Consider the following 20,487-nt stretch of genomic DNA (forward strand, 5'->3'; position numbering starts at 1 on the left):
ACGGAGGCACCAGGCTCGCTCAGTTCTCCCTCCTCGCCCGCAGCCCAGGCTGGCACAGCTGAGGTCACGCTGCCTGGACAGTGGATTTGTGCCCATGGCCTCACCCGGCTGCGGGCCAGGGGTGCTGGCTGCTCCCGGCTGGGCCCCACGGCAAACCACAGCCCTGCGGCACCGCGGACCTGCCAGCCGGGGCCGGCGCCACCGGCACCACCGCAGACACAGCCAGGTTCAAGCAGCATGCGAAGGCCCGGGCCCCGGCACAGCGGCTGCCCTCCAGCCTAGGAGCTGGCTGTGAGCCCCTGCCTGAGCCCCCCAGCATCACCTCGAGCCCCGGCCCCAGGTCCCTGCTGTGGGACCCCAGGGTGCAGGACAGACGGCAGAGAGCCCAGCACCACTTTATAGACCTTTATTTCCAAATCTGGCGCTTCCATGATACACTTTTACACAGCCGGGGCGAGAGAGGGCACAGGCATCTCCCTGCCCACAGAACTGGGAGATGGACAGAGGAAAGAAACCAAAACCAACCAAACCCCCCAAGGAAACAAACCCAAACCAAGGAGGATGCTCCCCAAGCCCAGGCCACAGCACTACTATCAGGGACGAAGCCACAGACCAACTCCTGCTTCTTGCCCGGCCCAGCTCTGTGGGGGCAGCCGCCGGCTCCACCGCTCGCTTCTTTTTGGCACTTGTCACTTGCTCCCCGTTTGGCACCAGCACAAAGAGCCTCTGGACCCAGCGTGGCAGCAACATCGGCCCAGGACTGCGGCACGTGTGAGTGAGCTTGCTCCCAAAGTCAAAGCCGGGCAGCACGGAGGGGCCAGAGCCTGTCCCTGCGCACGCCGGTCCCGAACAGCATGTAAACATGTCAGCAGGCCCTGCCCTGCCTCCCATCCCGGGAGCAGGGCACAGCGAGCCTGCCGCGGTGGGGTGGGGGGCCCACGGCACCCCGGCACCCAGCCCTTGTGTCCCCTCCACGCTGAGCGGGGGCCGTAGCCAAGGCTCGTGGCACAAACGCTCTCGTGCAGCGCGCCGGGCGGCGGCAGGGGGCTGCGCGGGGGCTGTAAGGCAGCGAGGAGCAGTGAGCAGAGGCACCGCGCGCAGCAGAGAGGGGCCCCCGGCCCAGGCTGGGGTAGGCACAGAGGAGTGGTGTCACCTCATGGCAGGGCCAGGCCCCCGGGGGGCAGAGAAACCACCCGTCAGCGCAGCCTGAGTTTCTAGAGAGGGCGAAGTGATGTTCATCACCATCTCCCAAAATCCAGGTGCTCTGAGCTGGGGTCCTCTGCCAGCCACAGAGCACAGGGACATGTGTACGTACACAGAGCCCGCAGGGAAGCAGCTACACAAAGCTGCTGTGGGCAGTGCTGGAGCCCAGGACTGGAGCCACATCTTGTTCCTGCAGCTACCAATCCTCCGCAGGCAAGCTCCGGCCCTGGGACCAGCCCAGCCCGCTGCTGAGCAGGGCTGTGGCCACCCAGCCCCTCACCTGAACCCACAACCAACAGGGGTTTGCTCTGCAACACACGGCTTGAAGAGCACAACACACAGTGAGTGTTGTGCTGCTCATTGCTGAGCAGAGGAGACCAGCGCCCACAGGGGTGGGACCATCCTGGTACAGGATGGGATCGAACAGCAAAGAACATGGGTCCCTCGTGCGGAATCTGCTGCTGTCCCACTTGCTTGTGCTCTCACTGACCCACAGCCCCTCTCACAGACCTGGAGGGATCCCAGGGGAGGGCAGGGGGGGCCTGGCTGCGGGGCTGAGGGACCCCAGCGGGGAGGGTGGCACCAAGACACGTGTGGAGGTGCAGGGCAGGAAGCGAGGGGCAGCGGGCAGCTGCCCTGCCATGGGCACAGGCCAAGGCAGTGCTGCACAGCGCGGGAGGGCTGCCTGGCACGGCCCCTCCAGTGCACTGGGATCATGGTCCCTGGTACCCCCAGGGAAGCTGGCAAAGGGCTGTTGGTGAAACAAACACTCCAGGTCCTGGGAACAGACCATCCGTAAAAATAACCATAGAAATTTCTCTTCTCTCTGATTACAAAGATACAAAAAGGTAGAAAACCCTCCCCCAACCCGTGTCCTGGGCTGCCCCTGCCCCTGCCCGCCCCCTGCACACCCCCTGCATACAGAGAGCTGGGTCCAGGGGTGGGTTGGAGATGCCACCCTCACCCAGCACCCTCCCACTGTACCCGTCACCCTGGGCAGGCAATGGTGGGGGGCTCCCGGCCCCTCGGCCCGGCAGGCAGGGGCAGGCAGGGCTGGGCTGGGGCCTCTGACCACCACCAGTTCTGTCTCTGCCCCTGGGGACACCAAACCTCAGCTGGCAGCAGCAGGCGAAGGGCCCTGCGGCTTCTGTCTCTCCCATGCTCAGGTCCGGCCCTCAGGAATGCCCCTCGTTCCTCGTGATCCTTCTCGGAGGAAAGAAAAGCAGCGTTAGGCCATGGCATCGCCCCTGGGCTCCAGCTGCCTCCCCAGCCATGCCAACGGGGACAGCGCAGAACCCACTCCTGTGTCAGGGCAGCAGCAACTGTCTCCAAGTCCCTGAGTTCAAGGAAGGGGACTCAGAATCCCAGACTGGTTTGGGTTGGAAGGGACCTTAAAGCTCATCCAGCTCCAACCCCCTGCCACAGGCAGGGACACCTTCCACTAGAGCAGGTTGCTCCAAGAAGGGATGGGATGGAATGGGACGGGAGCAGTACCAGCAGGGAGCAGGGCTGGAGGGGAAGAAATGAGACTGGGAGAGGGTTCCTGGGGAGAAACATGGCTTGGGCAGGCAGGGCTCCTGCAGGACTCGGGCTCCCTCCTGCTCTCCAGCTTGGCCCTCACACATGTCCATTCATTGTGGCTTCAGCAGCACTGAGCGAGGGGAGCAGCCACAAGGTCAGCCTGGCTGCACACAGCATCTGCCCTGAGCACCCTCTGGCCAGGCGAGGACCATCACCTCTGGCAGACCCAGACACACCGATGTTTCTGCTCGTGCTGCACTGCAAGTGCCCAGAGCTGCCGCTCCTGAGGGTTCTCCTGCCCGGTCACTGCTCGGGACCAGGAGACCACTCACCACAGGGGCTCATCCTCACACAGCCCTGCCCCCCCAAGCCAGCCCGCTCTGGGAAGAGGCCAGGCAGGCAGGCGATGCCCGAGGCCTGGCTGAGGAAGGGACACACTTACTCTGAGTCTGGCGACAGCTCGGAAATGCTGTGGGAGGTGGTGGAGCGAGGCGTCGAGGGGCACAGCGCGGAGGGCGTCGAGGTCTGCATGGCAGAGGCGGTGGCGGTGGTCTGCGGGCACAAAGGCGTGCTGGAAGATTGCACCGAGGACAGGACGGAGGAGTTAAAGGAAGCAAGGATGGAGGAAAGGATATCTAACTGTTCAGTGGAAGGGTGTCGGCTGGGCACGGCCTCCAGGTTCTCTCTAGAAGGCTGCCTCCTCGCCAGCGGCTCTAGGCTTTCCCTAGAGAGCTGCCTCCGAGACAGACTCCCCAGGTTGTCCTGCGAGGGATGCCTGCTAGGCACTGTGTCCAGAGGCTCTCTGGAATTACATCTTCTGGACAGAAAGTCCAGCTGCTCCCTTGAAGTTTGTCTAGCCGATGCTAGCTGGTCCCTTGAAAGCTGTCTTCTAGAAAGCAAATCCAACCGTTCTCGAGAAGTATCTCGACTTGGCAATATGTCTATTCGGTCTCTGGACACTTGCCTGCTTGGCAATGTGTTTAGCCACTCTCTAGAGACCTCTCTGACTGGCCCACAGTCTAGCTGCTCCCGTGACCCAAATCTGCAGGGTAAAGTGTCAAGGTGGTCTCTGGAGCCCTGCCGCCGGGGCAGCGTGCTCCCGCAGTCGCGCTGGCTGGGCCTAGCAGCGAGCAGATCCAAGGTCTCCCTGGACCCGTGTCTGCTCAGGATGCTCTCCAGGTGCTCAGAAGAGCCGTGCCTGCTGGGGATGGTGTCCAGCTCCTCCCTGGAGCCATGCCGGCTGGGCACGGCTTCCAGGCACTCTCCTGAGTTATGTCTGCTCAGCTGCTCCCGGGACATCTGTCTCCTCATGAGCATGTCAAGCTGCTCCCGCGACGAGTACCGGCTGGCTGGCTGCGACAGGCTGCCCGCCCCGGAGTAGATCCTGCCATAGGAGGCGGCGGGGACTGCCCTGTGGCCCAGCGTGGAGGTCTTGTACCATGTCAGCTCGTTGGTCATCCTGCCGACAGACGGCAGCCCTTGGAGAGGAGGAGGGTATTGGAGCCGGTTCTTCAAAATCCCTGCACCGGGCAGAAAGAGTAGTCAAACTTTGCCTAACAGTGAGAAGAGCATGAAAGCTGGGGAGATAAGCCATACCTCCCCAAGAACATCATAGAATCCCAGACTTGTTTGTGTTGGAAGGGACCTTAAAGCTCGTCCAGTTCCAACCCCCTGCCACGGGCAGGGACACCTTCCACTAGAGCAGGTTGCTCCAAGCCCCTGTGTCCAACCTGGCCTTGAACACTGCCAGGGATGGGGCAGCCACAGCTTCTCTGGGCAGCCTGTTCCATGACAGGATGGATCTGATACTGAGCCTTCAGGGCCATGTCAACCTGAGACAGGCAGGGCCACGGCCACCCTTGCCCACTTGCTCCAGGCCGTTACCTTTCCTTTGCCGCTGGGTCTGGCTGAGGGAGTTCTCATCCCCGCTGGTCAAGGCCAGGTCTGGCTGATTATTGTTGGCCGCATCCTTGTTAATGTCGAACCCCAGCTTCCGCTCAGAGCCCCACTTCTGCAGCGAGCAGGGGTGGACCTCGCACTCGCCCAGAGCTGGCCAGTACGACATGAGGTCGTTGCCATCCACGTCTGGCGAAGGACCCAGCAGAAGGGGAAGAGGGAGAGAACATTTGTGAGCAGCAGCCGAAGGCACCACAGGGCACAGCCCGGCCCCAAGGCCTGAGCCCAGCCCTTCCCGCCGCAGCCCCGGGACCTGCCTTTGGGCGCAGTGTTGGCGGGATGAGTGAGGAGCCGCTCGCTGTGCGCCGTGCGCTTCGCCCCGCGCTGGAAGCGGCCCCGCAGGCGCACGTTCTCCTCGCTCTCCGAGGACGGGATGGAGAGGCTGCGCTCCTCGTCCAGGGACAGGTCGCTGTCCGAGTCCGAGTCCTGGTCTGCAGGGACACCGCGTTGGGGAGACATTTGGGATGACAAGAGGGTCCCGGTGGCGGGGCCAGGCAGGCAGAACCCTCGTGAGGACCCAGCCTGCCTGACCCCCACTGCCCTCCCCTCGGCTGCACACTGTGCCTGCTGCTCCTCCCTGAGAGCAGCCTCGTTCCACCTCTCTGCACCTCCTCGTAAGGCAGCTCCAAATAGCCCTAAGATCCCCTTTGCCTCCTCTTCCTCCAAGCTGAACAAACCCACCTCCCTCAGCCTCTGCTCACTTGTCCCATGCCCCAGCCACTGGCCTCACTCCAGTGAGACAAACATCTTGTGCTGTACTGGGGAGCCCAGTGTCCCCAGGGACCCCACAAAGGCCTTGTCCCCTCTCCTGCCTCCTCCATTTCTAGCTCCTTGGGGACTGCCCTTTGCATCTGCCCGGGAGGAGACCGTGCTAAAGCAGCACTGTAGCTGCCTCTCCCTCCTATCCACAGCACAGTCACAGCTGAACATGGAGTGGAGGACGGAACCACACCGCCAGAGCCTGCACCAGGGACAATTTCCTTAAGCCAGGAGTTAATTTGGGGTGCGGGTGGTTGGCCCCAAACGCAGGGACAGGGCTGAGCCTTACCTCCCCCAGCATCGCGGTGGAACATGGCCACGTCGATGTCCGTGGGGCCGGCGTGAGCCAGCAAGCTGTGATCCAGAGCAGAGCCCTGCCGGGCCGTCATGTTGTCTCTGAAAGGCAGGAGGCCAAAGGGTCACAGCGGCAGGAGCCCGGCTCTGCCCATGTGCTCCCGGTGCTCCCGGCACGCGGAGCCCGGCTCTCCCGGCGCCGCGGTCCCTACCTGAGGTACGCGCGCTGGCTGGAGTGGGTGCGGGCCGAGCGCACGCTGCTCACCGAGGAGATGGTGGAGGCCCCCAGGGTGATGCGGATGAGCCCGCTCTCCTCGAACAGCGCTGTGTTGTTGTAGGCACTGGGGCCCTGGCGAGGCAGGGAGAGAGGAGACAGGGCACGTGCCCTGTGAGGGAGGCGCGGCAGCATCCCGGGAAGCGGGGCCATTCCCGTCAGCTCCAGCCCCAGGCAGGCAGCCTGTCCCCAGCCCCTGGGCTGCTCCTGCTCTCGCCTACCTGTGTGCTCCTCGTGGCCTCCTCGCTGTGCCCCTTCTTGCCGAGGCAGGCCAGCTTCCAGGCCTCCCGCACCTCCTCGTTCAGCACGCAGAACAGGACCAGCACAGCCAGGCCCTGTGGGAGAGACACCATGAGGCAGCCCCTCGCTGCCAGCCAACCCGCAGCGCCAGCACCGGGACGGGCCCTGGCTCCTCCAGGGTGCAGCACATCAGCCATGGCGGGCACCAGGCCTGGGATGCACCAAAGAGCTCCCCAGTGCCTCCGCAGTGGCCGTGGGTGAGGGAGGACGGGCTGGGGTGTCCTGGCTGGCAGTGGCCAAGGAGCCCCTGGCAGTGTCCCCTGCAGCAACACCAGCCACGGCAGGGGTAGGAGGTCTGTAGGATGCTGCTGTGGGTCATATCCGGGGTGTCCAACACCCCCATTGCAGGCCGCTCTACTGCTTTGCCCTTGGAGAGCGTGGAGGCCCCTTGCCTCCAAAGATGGTCCTTGCTGCCCCTTGGATGTCACCTCTGAACCAAGCACCTTGCAGCCACCTCCTGCTCATGCCATGCTCACCAGGGGCACAGCATGAGGAGTGGCAGTCACCCACTGCTGTGGGGGTGACAGTGGAGGGACACGGACCCTGCTCTCCACAGATGGCTGTGCTCTCCTGGGCTGAGCCAAGCCCTCCCCTGGCAGAGGCTGGGCAGTTACCTGGAGGCTGCAGAGGACAGTGTAGAGGTAGTGGAAAGCCAGGACACTGTTGTTGACAGCCAAGAGGCCAAAGAGCCAGGTAGTGCTAATAACTAGAAGCAGAACAAAGGAGCTCCGTAACGTCATGCTGGAGAGAGAGAGACAGACAGACAGACAGGCACACACCGAGAGGTTAGTGCGTATTGTTAATCTACATTTAGAGCTCACAGACAGAGATCCAGAGGGGAAATTGCACATCCCTGCCCAGCAGCTCAGCTCCCCCCAACTCCTAGACCTTCCCTTCTGGATCACACATGGCAAACACAGGGCCCCAAACAACACAGGTCATTTGGAGCCACAAAGAGCTGAGCCAAGCTCCAGGGCTGGCCCAGGAGGGAGCATGCTCAGAAAGAGCATGTAGGAGAGGAAGAAGCATGTGCTGAGAGCTGGTGAGGGCAGTGTTGAACCCAAGCAGACACAGGGGTGGCTGTGAGAGCAGCTGGTGAAGGGGACAGGCTGGCGGGACAGTGTGGAGATGGAGACTTAGGAACAAGAGGAAAGGACAAAGTTTAGGACGGGTTAATGTGGCTGGGAGGTGTGGGAGAGGAGAGTGGCTGCAAGGCTGACACTGACGCACAGAAGGGCACTCTGCGGTGGTGGAAGAAGGAGGATGGTCACTGAAAATGCTAAAAACCATGAGGCACAGGAGCTCTGCTGGGAGTTGGGCCACTAATACTCACAGAACCGATTTCTTCTTGGTCTCCTTTTGGCCAGGGGAACAGGACATCTTAGCCACAAGCAGGAACATGACCCCATTCATCTGAAAGCGTTGGCACTGATTAGAAGCGGTGCCAAGGGCTGGCTCTGACCTGACATCCCCAGCACAGAGCATGGGCAGACCCCAGCTCTGCCAGGCCCATGTGCGTGTCCCCTTCTTTCCCCTTCATGCCCGAGCCATGGCCTCCCCTGGGTTTGACTGGAGTGAGGAGGGACAGAGAGAGAGCCCTGGCTGAGGAAGGGTTGTACAGAGAACAGGGCAGGCAGTGGGCAGCCAAGGAAGGGGGGAGTGCCCGTGGTGTGCAGAAGGGAGGCAGGAGAGGGCTGTGGGGGAAACAGGACAGGGTTTTACCACAATGACGACAGTAATGGGGCCTGCAAAGCTCCAGACCAGCTTATCATGAATGGAAATCCAGCAGAAGTCAGGGTTCCCGTAGCCCTCGGGATCCAGGCCAACAGCCAGCCCTGTGGGAGGAAAGGAGGTCGTGTCCAGACCCAGCAGCCGTGGACTTGTCCAAGCCATGTTGATCCCATCCCACCACTGAAGGCAGTGAAGGGCTCTCTCCCTGCTCCTTGCCCTGTGAACAGGCTTCCCCGCCACAGGGGGAAGAGCCAGGACTGCGAGCCCCAGCATCAGGGCCTTGATTCCCTTTTCTCCAGGCATCCCTGGCACAGCCCAGCCCATGGGCATTCGCTGCCAGCAATAGGTCACCCAAGCATGCAGGCTTGGGAAGCCAGGAGACCTTAACCACAAGCCCTGGAACCACAGGAGCCCCATGCCCACTGAACAAGCCATGGGGAGATGTGCTGGGGAATGCTGGGGAATTCCCCAGCTCTCCCCATAGGGTAAGTGAGTGGGGCAGCAGCGGGGGGTCAGGGGGCTGCTGAGGACTGATGGCTGCAGGACGAGCAGCTCGTACCGGTGATGATGGCGGGCACCCCCCAGCCGATGGCGTAGTAGAAACGCATGGCCCCGAAGTTGACGTTGCGAGCTTCCGTCTGCATGCGGTAGATGTGGAGGCCCTGGACGAAGAGCCAGGCGAAGGTGGAGAGGAAGAAGCAGTGGAGGAGGATGGCAATCACAGTGCAAAGAAACTGGGGAGACAAAAGCCACTCAGAGATGGTCCCACGGTGCCAATGGCAACCGCATCACCCACGCCTCGCACCCACCCCCACGAGCATGTTCAAGCCACAGACCTGGTTCTCAGTGCGGTTGATGCCCAGGAGAAAGAGCAGCTCAGAGAAGAAGAGGGTGACTGATATGTTGGAGTGGATGCCACGTGTGTTGGACTTGAGGCCTTTGAGGCAGGTCAGGAAGGAGAAGGTCAGCAGCAGAGCCACCAGGGAGAGAGACACCAAGGAATAGGTGACAATTGCCAATGTCTCCAGGTCACCTTCCAGTTGCTGCAGCAGCAGAGAACCAAAGGCAAACAGCGGTGTTAGGGGGAGGCAGGGGAAGACTGCTGAGCTCCCAAACTCTACTTGTGTCCCACAGGGAATTTTCTGCCTATGCCTGCTTATTGTGGGCCCCAGTGGCTAACAGCCCCCCCTGCCAAGCCCCGCAGGCCAGGGTTACCTCTCTGTGCGAGCTGTCCATCAGAACCCCAAAGGTGCCAAACTGGGAGCACTGGCAGTGCACGTGTGTGGTGTTTCGGTACACGAGCTCGCAGTCCCTGGCTGTCCAGAAGCCAGAGGGGTTGGTCCTGCAGCCACCAAAAGCAGAGAGGGGAGAACACAGATGAGCCTGGTGTGTGGGGAAGGAACTGCAGAGAAGAGGGGTGATTGGCAAGGATTTTCCACCAGCAGATATAACTGCGCTCCTACAGCTCCAAGAGCCAGAGCTCTGCAGTGATCCTACTGTTCCCTCCCAGCAGGAATGAACCCCGTGGGAGAGGGCAGAAACCCCACATCCCAGTGCTGCCCAGGCACAGCCTGTCATGGCCAGGGAAACTCAGGGAATGAGGAGGCAGGTGCCTGGGGAAAGCAGCTCGAAGAGCGGCCCAGCCATGCTCAACTCACGGGTTGGAGTGGTTCCACTGGACACAGAGAGGTTTGCTCCTGTTGGCCGTCTCCAGCAGGTGAAACTCCAGCACGAGAGGGGTGTCCAGGGGCCCCCGCAGGAAGGTGTGATTGCTGAACACGGACACACTCACGATGGGGGAGTTCATCACGGGATTCTTGGGGAGCCTGCAAGGAGCAACAGAGTTCTGCCATCAGTGTGCCTGGAGATGTCACCCTCAGGGACCTCCCAGACACCCTGATGTCCCAGAACAGCTCTGCCCAGCCCACACCAAGGGGTCAGGAAGCATGGGCAGAGCAACACCAAGGTGGGAACAGGCAGAGCACTGCAGGGCCGCCTGGCTGGAAGCAGTCCCCAGCCACCGCCAGGGCAGCAGGGCAGAGCCCAGCAGCCCCTCTGCACTGGTGCTCGTGGAGGGCAATGGGAGGACGTACCTGACGCTGCGGCGATCCACCTGGTAGCGTGCAGGCAGCAGCCCCCCCAGCGTGCGGTACATGATGAGGATGATGACGGTGAGGGCGGGCTCAGGCTCCGGCAGCTCCTGCCCTGGGGAGGAGCTCTCCACCGTGTAGTTCCCTTCGCCCCCAGCTGCCGTGGGCACTGCTGTGGGGGCAGCTGAGGACACAACCGAGCGGTGAGAACACACACACACACAGGCTGCTCTGAAGGCAACTCGTGAGGCTGGCAGGAGCCTTTGGGATGGGTGAGATCAGAAGCTCTGAGCCCCCAGAGGTGGCTTGTGGACCTCTGGCAGAGCCAGGTCTCAGCAGGGTACATGCAGACTAAATGACCTTTAAAGGTCCCTTCCAATGCAAACCATTCCATGATTCTATGACTTTTCCAACCCAAACCATCCCATGACTCTACACCTTCCCCACCAGCTATGCCCCCCTCACTGCTCCTCGAGTGATGCTCACACGCTCACCTTCGGCTTTTGGGGGGCTGAGCACTGACAGCGGCAGCACGACGTGGGTGTGGGGGTCCCAGGCGGGCTGGCCCCGGAAGAGGCTGCTGTGGTAGCGAGGGTAGCGCCGGCGCACGTGGGAGCGGTTCTCCATGCGGTCAATGCTCAGCACTGCAGCAGGGGAGGGAAAGGCAGCTCCAGGATGGCCATCTGGAGACAAGCGTGCTCCAGGCACCCCATGTTTGAAGGCATCACCAAAGGGACCGCACGAGTCATAGGCTGGATTGTGGGTATATCCCACATTTGGGCACAACATGAAATCCCAGCACCCAAAGTGCTCCTTCCCAGCCCAGCTCCTTGCCCTGCCATAGGGCAGACTCCTTCTGCCACTGAGCTTTTTCACTTGAGACTGGGAGGTAACTGGGAGTGGGCAGCACACTCCTGGCCCTGCTGGCTCTTGGTGGCATGTCTCTCACAAACACCTCCCCATGTTCAAAAGAGCCCTTGCTGAGGTGAAGTGCGATGAGGAGAAGGGGACGGGTGTGATGGAGGAGCAGCTCTGCGCTGCCCCAGCCAGGCCCCATCACCAGCCAGCTCCTACTCACTGATGTTGGGGGTGACGACACCAACAGGGTTGAGGTAGGTGAGCTTCATGTTGCTGGCCAGCGTGCCCGAGTAGTCCCGTAGCTGCTCCATGAGGCTGGCGCTGCCGTGCTCACTGTGCGGCAGCATGGCCCAGTGCTCCCGGTTCTCCAGCGCCAGCACGGCGCTGCCGGCGCGCAGCAGGTTCTGCAGGGACAGCCACAGGGCAGGGCGTGAGGGAACTGCTGTCTTTGGGCCCCTCCTGGCCACCCCCAGCCTGCAGCACTCTGCTCCCTGCCCAGCTTCCTGCACAAGGGCTCGGGGAAGGGGGTACTTTCTGCTACAGTAGACCCCCACCCTCAGCACTCATCAACCAGCATTCTACAGAGACATGTTCCCTGCACCACTGCCATGAGGGACTTGCAGGCAGCAATAAGACCTCCCTTTGCCTTCCCAGGCTGAGCAAACCCAGCTCTCCGCCTCTCTTCATGCACCCTGTGCTCCAGTCCCAACCACAGAGGTGACTTCCACGGCTGTCACTCCTGTGGGACGGTGCCTGTGTGGCACCAGAGAGCCCAGTGCTTCTGATGTGGTGTCACATCCTTAACCCCCCTGAGACCCAGGCTCAGGGTGGCTGTTGAAGAGAAGCAGCAGCAGAAGCCACTGTGATCTGGGGAAGGACTCACCTCGTTGAAGTGGGCATCCTGTGTGGCTGTCAGGCCAAAGCCACGCTGCTGGCTCTCAAAGGCCATGAGGCGGGACAGCAGGCGGAAGGTGATGTGCACATCATTCCCAAAGTAGTGGTCCATGTGGTCAGTCACTGCCCGGAGCCGGTGGGCCAGCTTCTTGGCTTCAATTGTGTTGAGCTCAGTCTTGTTCCTCTCCAAACCCTCCAGCTGCCAGTGGGGGGAAAGGAAGGGATTAAACCATTAAGCAGGTTCCTCACCGGGAAACTGGGATGCTGCAGGCACTCCTGGACTCAGGCGTTATTTCTGAAGCCACAGATACTCTCAGTGGTGGTCACCAGAACAGGGAGCATCTCCAGCAACACACCAGGGTTGCACCAGCCCAGCTAACCCAGTGCTGTTCACCACAGAGGCCAAGGAGACGAAAGGACAGGGCAAGCATCTAGCGCTCCTTCCCTGCAACTCTCCTGCTTTCAGTTACAATTGGTACAAGGATTCAATAAACTTGCCTGGATATTTCAAAGGGGTTTGTCACTGGCAGAGTCTGGCAGCTACAGATGTCCCATGGAGCACACAACCCACCAGCTTCAAACAGTTCAGCCCTGCTGAACTTCCTCCAGTGAGTATTCGTTTTTCTCTCAAACACAGGGACAGGACACAGGCCATTTCTGACAGGGACACTCAGATTAGATGAAACCAAGGGAAGTTCAGCTCAGCTCAGTGCTCCCCCAGGAGGGGTTTGGGGCAGATGAGAAAGGTGCTGAGCACTGTGGCAAGGCCCTCTCCTACTCTAGGTGCCCATGGAGAGCTGAGCTCTTTGAAACCTGGCTGTGTTCATACTGCTCCTGCTCCACCAGGGCTGCAGAGCAGAGAGAGGATTACCAGCATGGAGAGCTCCTTGAAGGCAGGTGAAGTGCAGTTGAAGAGATCTGGCTCCAGCCAGCCCTTCTCCTCATCACAGTGTCTGACGGCTGCACCTAGAGCCAGGAGGAAGGGCATGTTGGAAGCTCAGCACAGGATACATGGCTCCCCTCTGCATCCCTCACCACAGGGACCCTCTGTACCAGCTAATCCCAAAGAGCAGCACCAGCAAGTGATGGGGAGGGCCTGTAACACCCCAGGGCCATCCTCCTGCTTTGCACCAGTGCAGCCCATTCACCCTTGGTCTGCACCACCTCGGCAAGCTGCTCCCTGCAGGAGCTGGGGTCCTGTGTGTGCTTCTGGGCTGCACCACACACAATGGCAAAGGGGAATAAGTGCCTTGGCAGGGCTCGGGCTGGAGAAGCCCCTGGTTCCTCTGGGGATGTGTGTGTGTGTCCAGGGCACATCCTACCCCGAAGTTGTGAAGCCCATGCAGCTCCAGGCATCCCCTGCTGACAGCCTGCAATACCTGCTCAGGTCCTGCCCCTCTATAGGGCAATGTCACCACAGGAGGACAAGAGTCCTGCTGTGGAGCTGGCAAACCCACCCCAGGGATGAGCCCCTGCAGCTGACGGGGCTGGAGGACACCCCTCCAGCACAAGACCCCAGTTCCTGGCTGGGGCCCAAGTGCTGCCACACAGCGACAGCGACACCAGCAATGAACGGGGTCAGCTATTGACCACCACCAAAGCACTGCTAAAGCCAACACACAGAGCAGCGTCCTGGGCTGGGAGCATCACCCTGCACACTTTGAGCATGAGGAACCCCCGTGTACCCAGCAGGACTCGGACCAGAACCCCCTGGGGATGGCACCAGGGCACAGGAGCCCACCCAGGGCCACGGCTGGGGGAGGACAGCAGCATGGCCAGGACAGGGAAGGGGAGCCTGGAGCAGACTGCTGGCTGCTCAGAAAAGCCCCAGTGACCAGCATGCCCCCCTGCCACCATCTCCAGCTCCTGCCTGTCCTCCCCAACCACCCTTCCCCAGCTGCAGAAGCCCAGGGACCAGTGAGTGCCACTGCAGCCGGGAGCAGGGAGAACAGACACCTCCCCACTGCCGGCCTTCCCCCAGCAAGGACAGGCATCAGCGGGGAATGGAGATCAATTCAGCTGCAGACCTGGGCAGGATCCAGCCTCCGGGTCCCTCTACACCCCCTTGCCAGTGGGCAGAGGGCGCTGGACCTTGTGCTGTGCATGTCCATCAGTTCCCGCCCCTGCTCAAAAGCAACCCCCTTCCTCCACCCCACGGCCATTCCTCCTTGGCCTCACCACCCATTGCTCATCGCCAGCTCACTCCCCCCCAGCCTAAGCAAGCAGGTACCAGCCCGGCAGAGCAGGATTCATCCCAGCGGGAGCAGAGCACTGCAGGCTCAGAGCAGCGGGCGGCAGGGGCTGCATGCAGCTGCAGCCAGGTTTGTGCTGGTTAGTGTGCTGGGAGCAGGGAAGAGCGTGGAGGAGCAGTGAGGCCAGGCAAAGCGTTGGGAAGACACTTGGCAGCTCCAGAAGCGGCAGGGAAAGCGCAGGGGTGAGCAGGGTGCCAGGCAGGGAGCAGGGGGGGAAGCCACACGGCACAGCCCTTACAGCACAGGGGGAAGGAGATGGGAACAACCTTACCTGCACCCCTCAAGCCTGAGCACGGAGGGCGAGAGAACCAGGGAGAGAAGCGACAACAGTTAGGAGCCGAACCTGCCTCCTCCCAGGGCGAGTGGCTGGAGAAGGACAGCGTTTGTATTGTCCCCAGGGCTTGCACTGCCCTACAGCCCCAGACAAGCCCCTGCTCTGCCCTTGCTGTCACCCGGGACGGCCTCCTCCAGCCTGGGACACCGACTCCTACCCAGACACTCACCTAACGCACGCTGTGCCCTGCTCCCCTCACAGCACACACCGAGGCTGGGGCCGGTGGAGCCGCAGCAAGGCAGTGCGGGCACTGAGATGCCTGACCCCAGCCTCAAAAACCAGCAGGGAGAAGGTGGGGACAAAGGCCAAAGGAACAGCACAGTCCTGGGCTGGGTGACAGACCCCACAGCCTGTTCCCAGCCTCCTGGCCAGCCCCCTCTGCTCTCCCCAGGCTGTGGTATTTTCTTCTTCAACTTCCTTGTCCCAGCCCTCAAGCCCAGCTAAACGGGTCTGGGACAGCACAAGAACACAGAGACATTGCTGGGGCTGCTCCAGCCTCCAGCAGGAGGGTCAGGCTGCCCCCTCCCCATCGCATCCCCCACTCACCCAAGGAGCCTTTGGGACACAGCACCGCAGCCGAGAAGCCAAACTTGGTCTGGGGCCACCAGACACCCGCCTTCAGGCTTTTGGGGCAGCCGTCATAGAGCACTGTGGGGACACGCAGGCGAGGGGCTGTCAGAGGGGTGCCCGCCGACACCAAGCCCCACGCACCCGCTCCCCACGTGCCCACACTCACCCTCGCACCCGCTGGGTGTCACCTCGGCAAAGGGGCTGTCACAGCTGTTGCACTGGCGGCCGATGACCCCGGGCCGGCAGTGGCACCGGCCCGACTCCCTGTCGCAGGAGCGTGAGGTGGAGCCCACGGGGTAGCAGTCGCAGGGCAGGCAGGTATCGCTGCCTTTGGGGCGGTAGTGGAAGTCCTGGAGGGGACAGAGACAGCCATCAGACAGCCCATGGGGACGGCAGGCAAGGCCAGCACCTGTGGAGCCACTGGAGCCAGGGCAGAGAAGGGCCAGGCTCTCCTGAGCTGCCCCCATTGCCACAGAGCTGGGGGCAGGAGAGCCCCGGAGGAGCTGAGCAGGGATCCAGCCCAGAAGTGGGCACACAAAGCAGGGCTTGGGCAGCTGCCAGGCCTTTGGGAGGGACAAGAAAGAGCACCAAGGACAAGCAAGGCTCCAGGAAAGCCATGGGCCATGTCCCCACATCCCCAGTGCCCCCCCTCACCTTGCAGTGGCACTGCCCGTTGGTTTTATTGCAGTCAGGGTCAAAGCCCTTGTTCACATCACAGTTGCAGGGCCCGCACGTGGGGTTCCCCCACCAGCCCTTCGGACACTGCTGGTCCATCCTGAGGAGAGAAATACCTCCACTGTTACAGCAACCAAATCCCCCAGCCTCCTCCCCACCAGCCCAGCTGCTCAGCAGCTCCAAGGAGCCGGCTGGCACCGAGAGGTCCCTGGTCACAGAGCCACAGCCCTGCCCTGTGCCCCACATCTCACCTGTGCTCACAGTACTGCCCGAAGAAGTTCTCTCCGCACTCACACACGTAGCCCAGGGGCGAGCCTGGCCTGCGGCGACACACCGACTTGTTCTTGCAGGGGTTGAGGTGACACACATCCACACAGTCCCCTCCGTAGTACCCTGAGGTGGGGACAGAGAGCACCGTGTAAAAAGGCACCTTCTCCCTGAGAGACGCCAGAGCACCAAAGAGTGGAATGAGGGGGCTCAGGGGAGGCTCTGCCCTCCTGAAGAATTAATGAGTGTCTGATGGGGACGTGTCTTGCTCAGGTGAGGGACAGGAGAGCAGTGACAGGCCAGGAGGGAGCCATGGGGAGGAAGGAGCAGATAGACAGGCGTGCAGAGCAAAGGGGTGGCAGGGTGCTGCAGGCCCTACCTGGCTGGCAGACGCAGGAGTAGCTCTGCCACTCGTCCTTGCAGATGCTGTTGGCCGGGCAGGGGCTGGAGTCGCAGGGGCTCGGCACGCTGCAGCCAGCCTCCACCCGCAGGGCATGGCTGGGCTTGGGCAGCACCGTCCCGGTGACGCTGTCACCCAGTCGCACACCCTGCAAGGCAGGTGACAAAGTCAGGGGAAGGAGGACAGACACACCAGGCTCCAGTTCTCTTGCCCTCCACAGACCCACAGGGGCAGCCACCCCCCATCATGCTGCTGTGTTGTTTTATGGCTGCCTCACGGCACCTCAGAGCTTTGAATGCTCAGAAGGAGCGTCACCAGCAGGACGGACCTGTGATTCTACCCCTTCAAGTAACAGACCCACTGGAAAGGGAAGGCTCAGAGCATGGATTCACCTGTATGCAGCCCCTCAGCCCATTCTGCACCTCGCCAGAGCCCAGGACTCCCCCCACATGCAGGTGTTTCACCTTCAGGCCATGCAGCTCATTTCCAACCACCACTGTGTCCTGCAGAAGTAAGGGAGTAACAAGGGACAACTGGCATTAGCTCTTCCCCAGCCCTCTCTGAGGGTGCAGGTGCCTGTTTATGCCAAGCATCCTGCACAGTTCCTGTCCTGGTGCCGGGGTCTCAGGCAGCACCTACCTGGTAGAGCCCGAAGTCGAGGGTGAGAGTGATGACATAGCGCAGGTCTCGCCCGCTGCGGACGTCGCGCAGCTCCAGCTGCAGGTCGTGCCATCGCCCATCGCTGAGCTGCTGCTGGTCCAGGAGGAGGCTGGTGCTGCGCCCAGAGCCCCTGCTCACCATGAAGGAGAGCAGCCCCCCGGCCAGCTGCAGAGAGGGAACCACAGCGGTGAGCCAAGGCATCGCCAACTCCAGCTGCATCCAGCCTACCCTCCCTCTGAACATGGGCACGGAAACCCAGCCCTGCTGAGCACCCCTCCACAACCACCCTCTGCTCAGGCTGCGGTCAGCAGGGTGGGCAGGATCCTGCTCTCCTGGGCTGGGGCACAGCGCTGCGGCTGAGGCTGTGGCCGTACCTGGCAGAGCAGCATGGTGTACTGTCCAGCGTGGGCCTGCAGGAGCACCCCGTCCGGCTGGCGCGTCCGAAATGCCAGCCCCAGGTACCACGGCACTGAGATCTTCACATCCGTCTTGAAGTCCCAGGTCAGGACACTGTTGCCCTGGAAGTAGTGGGCATGGTGCATGGCTGGAAAGGAAAGTGGAGGTGAGGAGAAGGGATGAGCAGTACACAGGGACCACTAGATGCAGGACAGCAGAGCTAGTTCATCTCACATGAACCCCTTACTCTGCTTCCACGGCAGCCCCCGCGCAGCCCTGCACGCATCCCCCTGCCCATGCACTCACGGTAGCGACAGTCTTTGCCCCCGAAGCCCACGGGGCAGAGGCAGGAGAAGGTCCCCCAGCTGACAGAGCAGGTGCCGCCGTTCTTGCAGGGGCTGGAGTCGCAGAACGTGTGCTTGGCATGGCAGCCTGAAGGAATCAAAGTCACCCACATCAGGCTCTGCCTGCTCACCACCTCTCCCTGGCCCACATGGAGAAGCAGCGCTGCCCATCAGCCCCTTCCCAGGCTGCCAGAGGGCCAAGCCTGGCTGCTCAGCCTCTCTGCACAGGCCCTGCCTGCTCAGGGATGAGGGTCAAGGCTGTTGCTACTCCTTATGCCAGGCTAGACCTGCAGGCTCTGCATTTGGGATCAGAGGACATTCCCAGGACATTGGCTGGGGACTGGCTCATTTAGGGGGATCTGGAAGCCCCATTCTCCAATGGGAAGCTGCTCAGCTCCAGCTGTGCTGCCATGATGCTGTTACAGCCCAGCAAAGGCAATTCCCAGGGCAGGGGCTGGCAGGAGCAGAGGCACTGGTACCTGCAGCAGTTCCATTGTTGGCGATGTAGGAAGCCAGGTCGATGCGTTTGCTGTCGATGTACAGGTCTCTCATGCATCCCACAAAGTCCCGATGAGTGACGGGGAAGTTTTCTGGCAGGTTGGGGACCCCTCCGAGGAGCAAGGGACCTGTGAGGTCCAGAGACCTACCAAGGACAGAAGCCCAGGGCTGTAAGATCCACAGCGACCTCAGGCCGGCCAGCGCTCCCCAGTGCAAGGGCTGGGAAGCAGACATCCTTAGGGATGGGCACACACAGCCAAGGTCCCAGATGTGACACAGCAGCAGTGTCCCCACCACAGCAAAGTCTCCATCACAGCAGTGCCCAGCTGCCCCCATGGAACTCACTTCTTGGAGCTGGTCTGCACCCCCTCTGCGGCACAGGAGTAGTTCCCAATCTCACTGCCGAACTGCAGGGCCACGGAGGCGTCACACTCGTCCACTGTCAGGATGGCCACCTTGTCCTTGGAGGGGCCCTGCACCACCCCCAGGGCACTGACCTTGGGCTGAAACCGAAGGCAGGGCATTAGCAGAACACGTGTGCACAGACCCAGGCACCAGGGCTCCCACCTCAGCAAGGAAAGGGCCTTAGCACAGCCTGGTCCTCGCTGCTCTGCTGGAGGTGTGAGTGAAGCAGAAGGAACCCAAGCCCAGCACACCGTGCCAGAGACAGACATGGGCACAGACACTGTGTGAGGTGCATTCCTACAGGCCCCAGGGTAGACCTGAGGGTCAATCGCCCACTGCACTTGGCTGCCTGCTCCACTGGGCCCATCCCCAAGGGCTCAAAACCACCTCTGCCTTCTCTCCAGGGCAGAGCCAGAGAACAGGAGAGCCAGAGCTGCTCACTCACACCTCGCGGGGAGACCAACCTGTGCATACGTGGGGACAGCCGGGGCACACACACCTTGTTGTAGTAGCGGAGCTGCAGCGTGTGCCACTGCCCATCACTCACACCTCCTGGCAGGTAGGGGCTCACCACCGTGCTGGACTCTCCTGCAGACAGAGATGATGGTGAGCTGAGCTCTCCCACAGGCACCAAGCCCACAGCTGTGCCCACAGCCTCATGCAGGGATGGAGAAGAGCTTCAGGGAGCCAGCTCAGCACGGCGGCCTCTGCTCGCTGTGGCCTTGCAGCAGGAGTGGGGTGGGGGAGTTGCAGCCCTGGGACCAGCAGCCAGCACCCCGGGATGGCTCCTGTGTCCAGGCTGCCTGCCAGCGTGTCCTGGCACCCTACATCCGCCCTCTTGCCAGCCAGCCCAGCCACAGCAGTGGCAGAGTGGCCACCAAGTGCTGTGTGCAGGGGACCGGGGAGGAGAGCCGGGCCCAGGACGCAAGGGAAGCCCCCGTTGTTGACACGAGCCCAGTACTCCTGGCAGCTGAGCCTGAGACTCCTTGGGGCAGGCAGGATGGGTGCAGGAGGGGCACAGTACGGGCACAAGAGAGCAGAGATGAGAACAATGGGATAGCAACCGCCCTCCCCAGAGGGTCCTCCTCTCCAGACTGGCTCACAGCAAGGCAGGAGGTGAAACTCACGGTGACATAACGGGGCAGAACGGCAGCAAAGACACCAAAAGGGTTTGTCCTGGTTTGTGCTCACAAGTCCACTGCTGCACTTGCATTCCTAAGCCTAGGGAGGGTCCTGGGGCAGACACCCATCCCCTGTGCCATCCACTGATGCTCACCGACACCTCTCTCAGTCCCGTTTCCCTTAGCACAGGCTCCATCCAGGGCAGCACCCTCTTTTCCCTGCTCCGCAATGGCCTGACAGCTCCCACATGACAGGGATTTGGGGTCACCCCAAGCCTACCTGTGGAGTACTTGAGCTGGACCTGCCCCTGGATGATCTCCACTGCCAGGAAGTCGTGCCGCTCGTTCAGGCGCCCATTGTAGAGCAGGAGGCCGCTGGGCTCCACGGTGCTGAACCTGGGGCAAGGAGGAAGCAGGAGGGCAGAGCATGCGCCAGGAGCACGTGGAGATCCCCGCTCCCCCATGGCACACACCCAGCACAGGGACAGGGGGAGACCCAGCTCTGGCCCTGGGTGCAAACGGAGCTGGGAAGGGGCTGGGAGCTTGACCCAGCAGATGCTGTGGGAGCATGGGGGCCTGGCATGGAGGCAGAGAGCTGGCAGCAGGGAAGGGCAGAGGCACTGAAGGAAGGGAGGAGCGGATGCCAGGGGAGACACACCAGTGCAGATTCAGAGCCCTTCGGCTG

The 20,487-nt window shown here is 61.9% G+C and overlaps 1 protein-coding gene across 1 annotated transcript in view; it reads right to left on the reverse strand.

Moving 5' to 3' along the window:
• Positions 1-390: 390 nt before the first annotated feature.
• CELSR3 (cadherin EGF LAG seven-pass G-type receptor 3) overlaps positions 391-20,487 on the reverse strand; it is a 31,110-nt gene continuing 11,013 nt past the window's right edge. Inside the window, exons 4-35 of the mRNA XM_030501967.1 lie at positions 20,083-20,198; positions 19,181-19,269; positions 18,622-18,779; positions 18,258-18,421; positions 17,741-17,866; positions 17,413-17,582; positions 17,018-17,203; positions 16,771-16,881; positions 16,358-16,526; positions 15,963-16,104; positions 15,691-15,811; positions 15,203-15,386; positions 15,013-15,114; positions 12,752-12,846; positions 11,870-12,079; positions 11,207-11,390; positions 10,623-10,772; positions 10,132-10,312; positions 9,697-9,864; positions 9,254-9,380; positions 8,875-9,081; positions 8,598-8,772; positions 8,030-8,142; positions 7,641-7,720; positions 6,922-7,048; positions 6,229-6,342; positions 5,946-6,082; positions 5,729-5,835; positions 4,938-5,111; positions 4,609-4,809; positions 3,167-4,244; positions 391-2,406 (exon numbers count right to left, since the gene is read on the reverse strand). Coding sequence (XP_030357827.1) covers positions 2,379-2,406; positions 3,167-4,244; positions 4,609-4,809; positions 4,938-5,111; positions 5,729-5,835; positions 5,946-6,082; positions 6,229-6,342; positions 6,922-7,048; positions 7,641-7,720; positions 8,030-8,142; positions 8,598-8,772; positions 8,875-9,081; positions 9,254-9,380; positions 9,697-9,864; positions 10,132-10,312; positions 10,623-10,772; positions 11,207-11,390; positions 11,870-12,079; positions 12,752-12,846; positions 15,013-15,114; positions 15,203-15,386; positions 15,691-15,811; positions 15,963-16,104; positions 16,358-16,526; positions 16,771-16,881; positions 17,018-17,203; positions 17,413-17,582; positions 17,741-17,866; positions 18,258-18,421; positions 18,622-18,779; positions 19,181-19,269; positions 20,083-20,198 — 5,494 coding nt within the window. The 3' untranslated portion in view covers positions 391-2,378. The remainder of the gene's footprint in view (positions 2,407-3,166; positions 4,245-4,608; positions 4,810-4,937; positions 5,112-5,728; positions 5,836-5,945; positions 6,083-6,228; positions 6,343-6,921; positions 7,049-7,640; positions 7,721-8,029; positions 8,143-8,597; positions 8,773-8,874; positions 9,082-9,253; positions 9,381-9,696; positions 9,865-10,131; positions 10,313-10,622; positions 10,773-11,206; positions 11,391-11,869; positions 12,080-12,751; positions 12,847-15,012; positions 15,115-15,202; positions 15,387-15,690; positions 15,812-15,962; positions 16,105-16,357; positions 16,527-16,770; positions 16,882-17,017; positions 17,204-17,412; positions 17,583-17,740; positions 17,867-18,257; positions 18,422-18,621; positions 18,780-19,180; positions 19,270-20,082; positions 20,199-20,487) is intronic.

Source organism: Strigops habroptila, chromosome 11, assembly GCF_004027225.2.
Source record: "Strigops habroptila isolate Jane chromosome 11, bStrHab1.2.pri, whole genome shotgun sequence".
NCBI lineage: Eukaryota > Metazoa > Chordata > Aves > Psittaciformes > Psittacidae > Strigops > Strigops habroptila.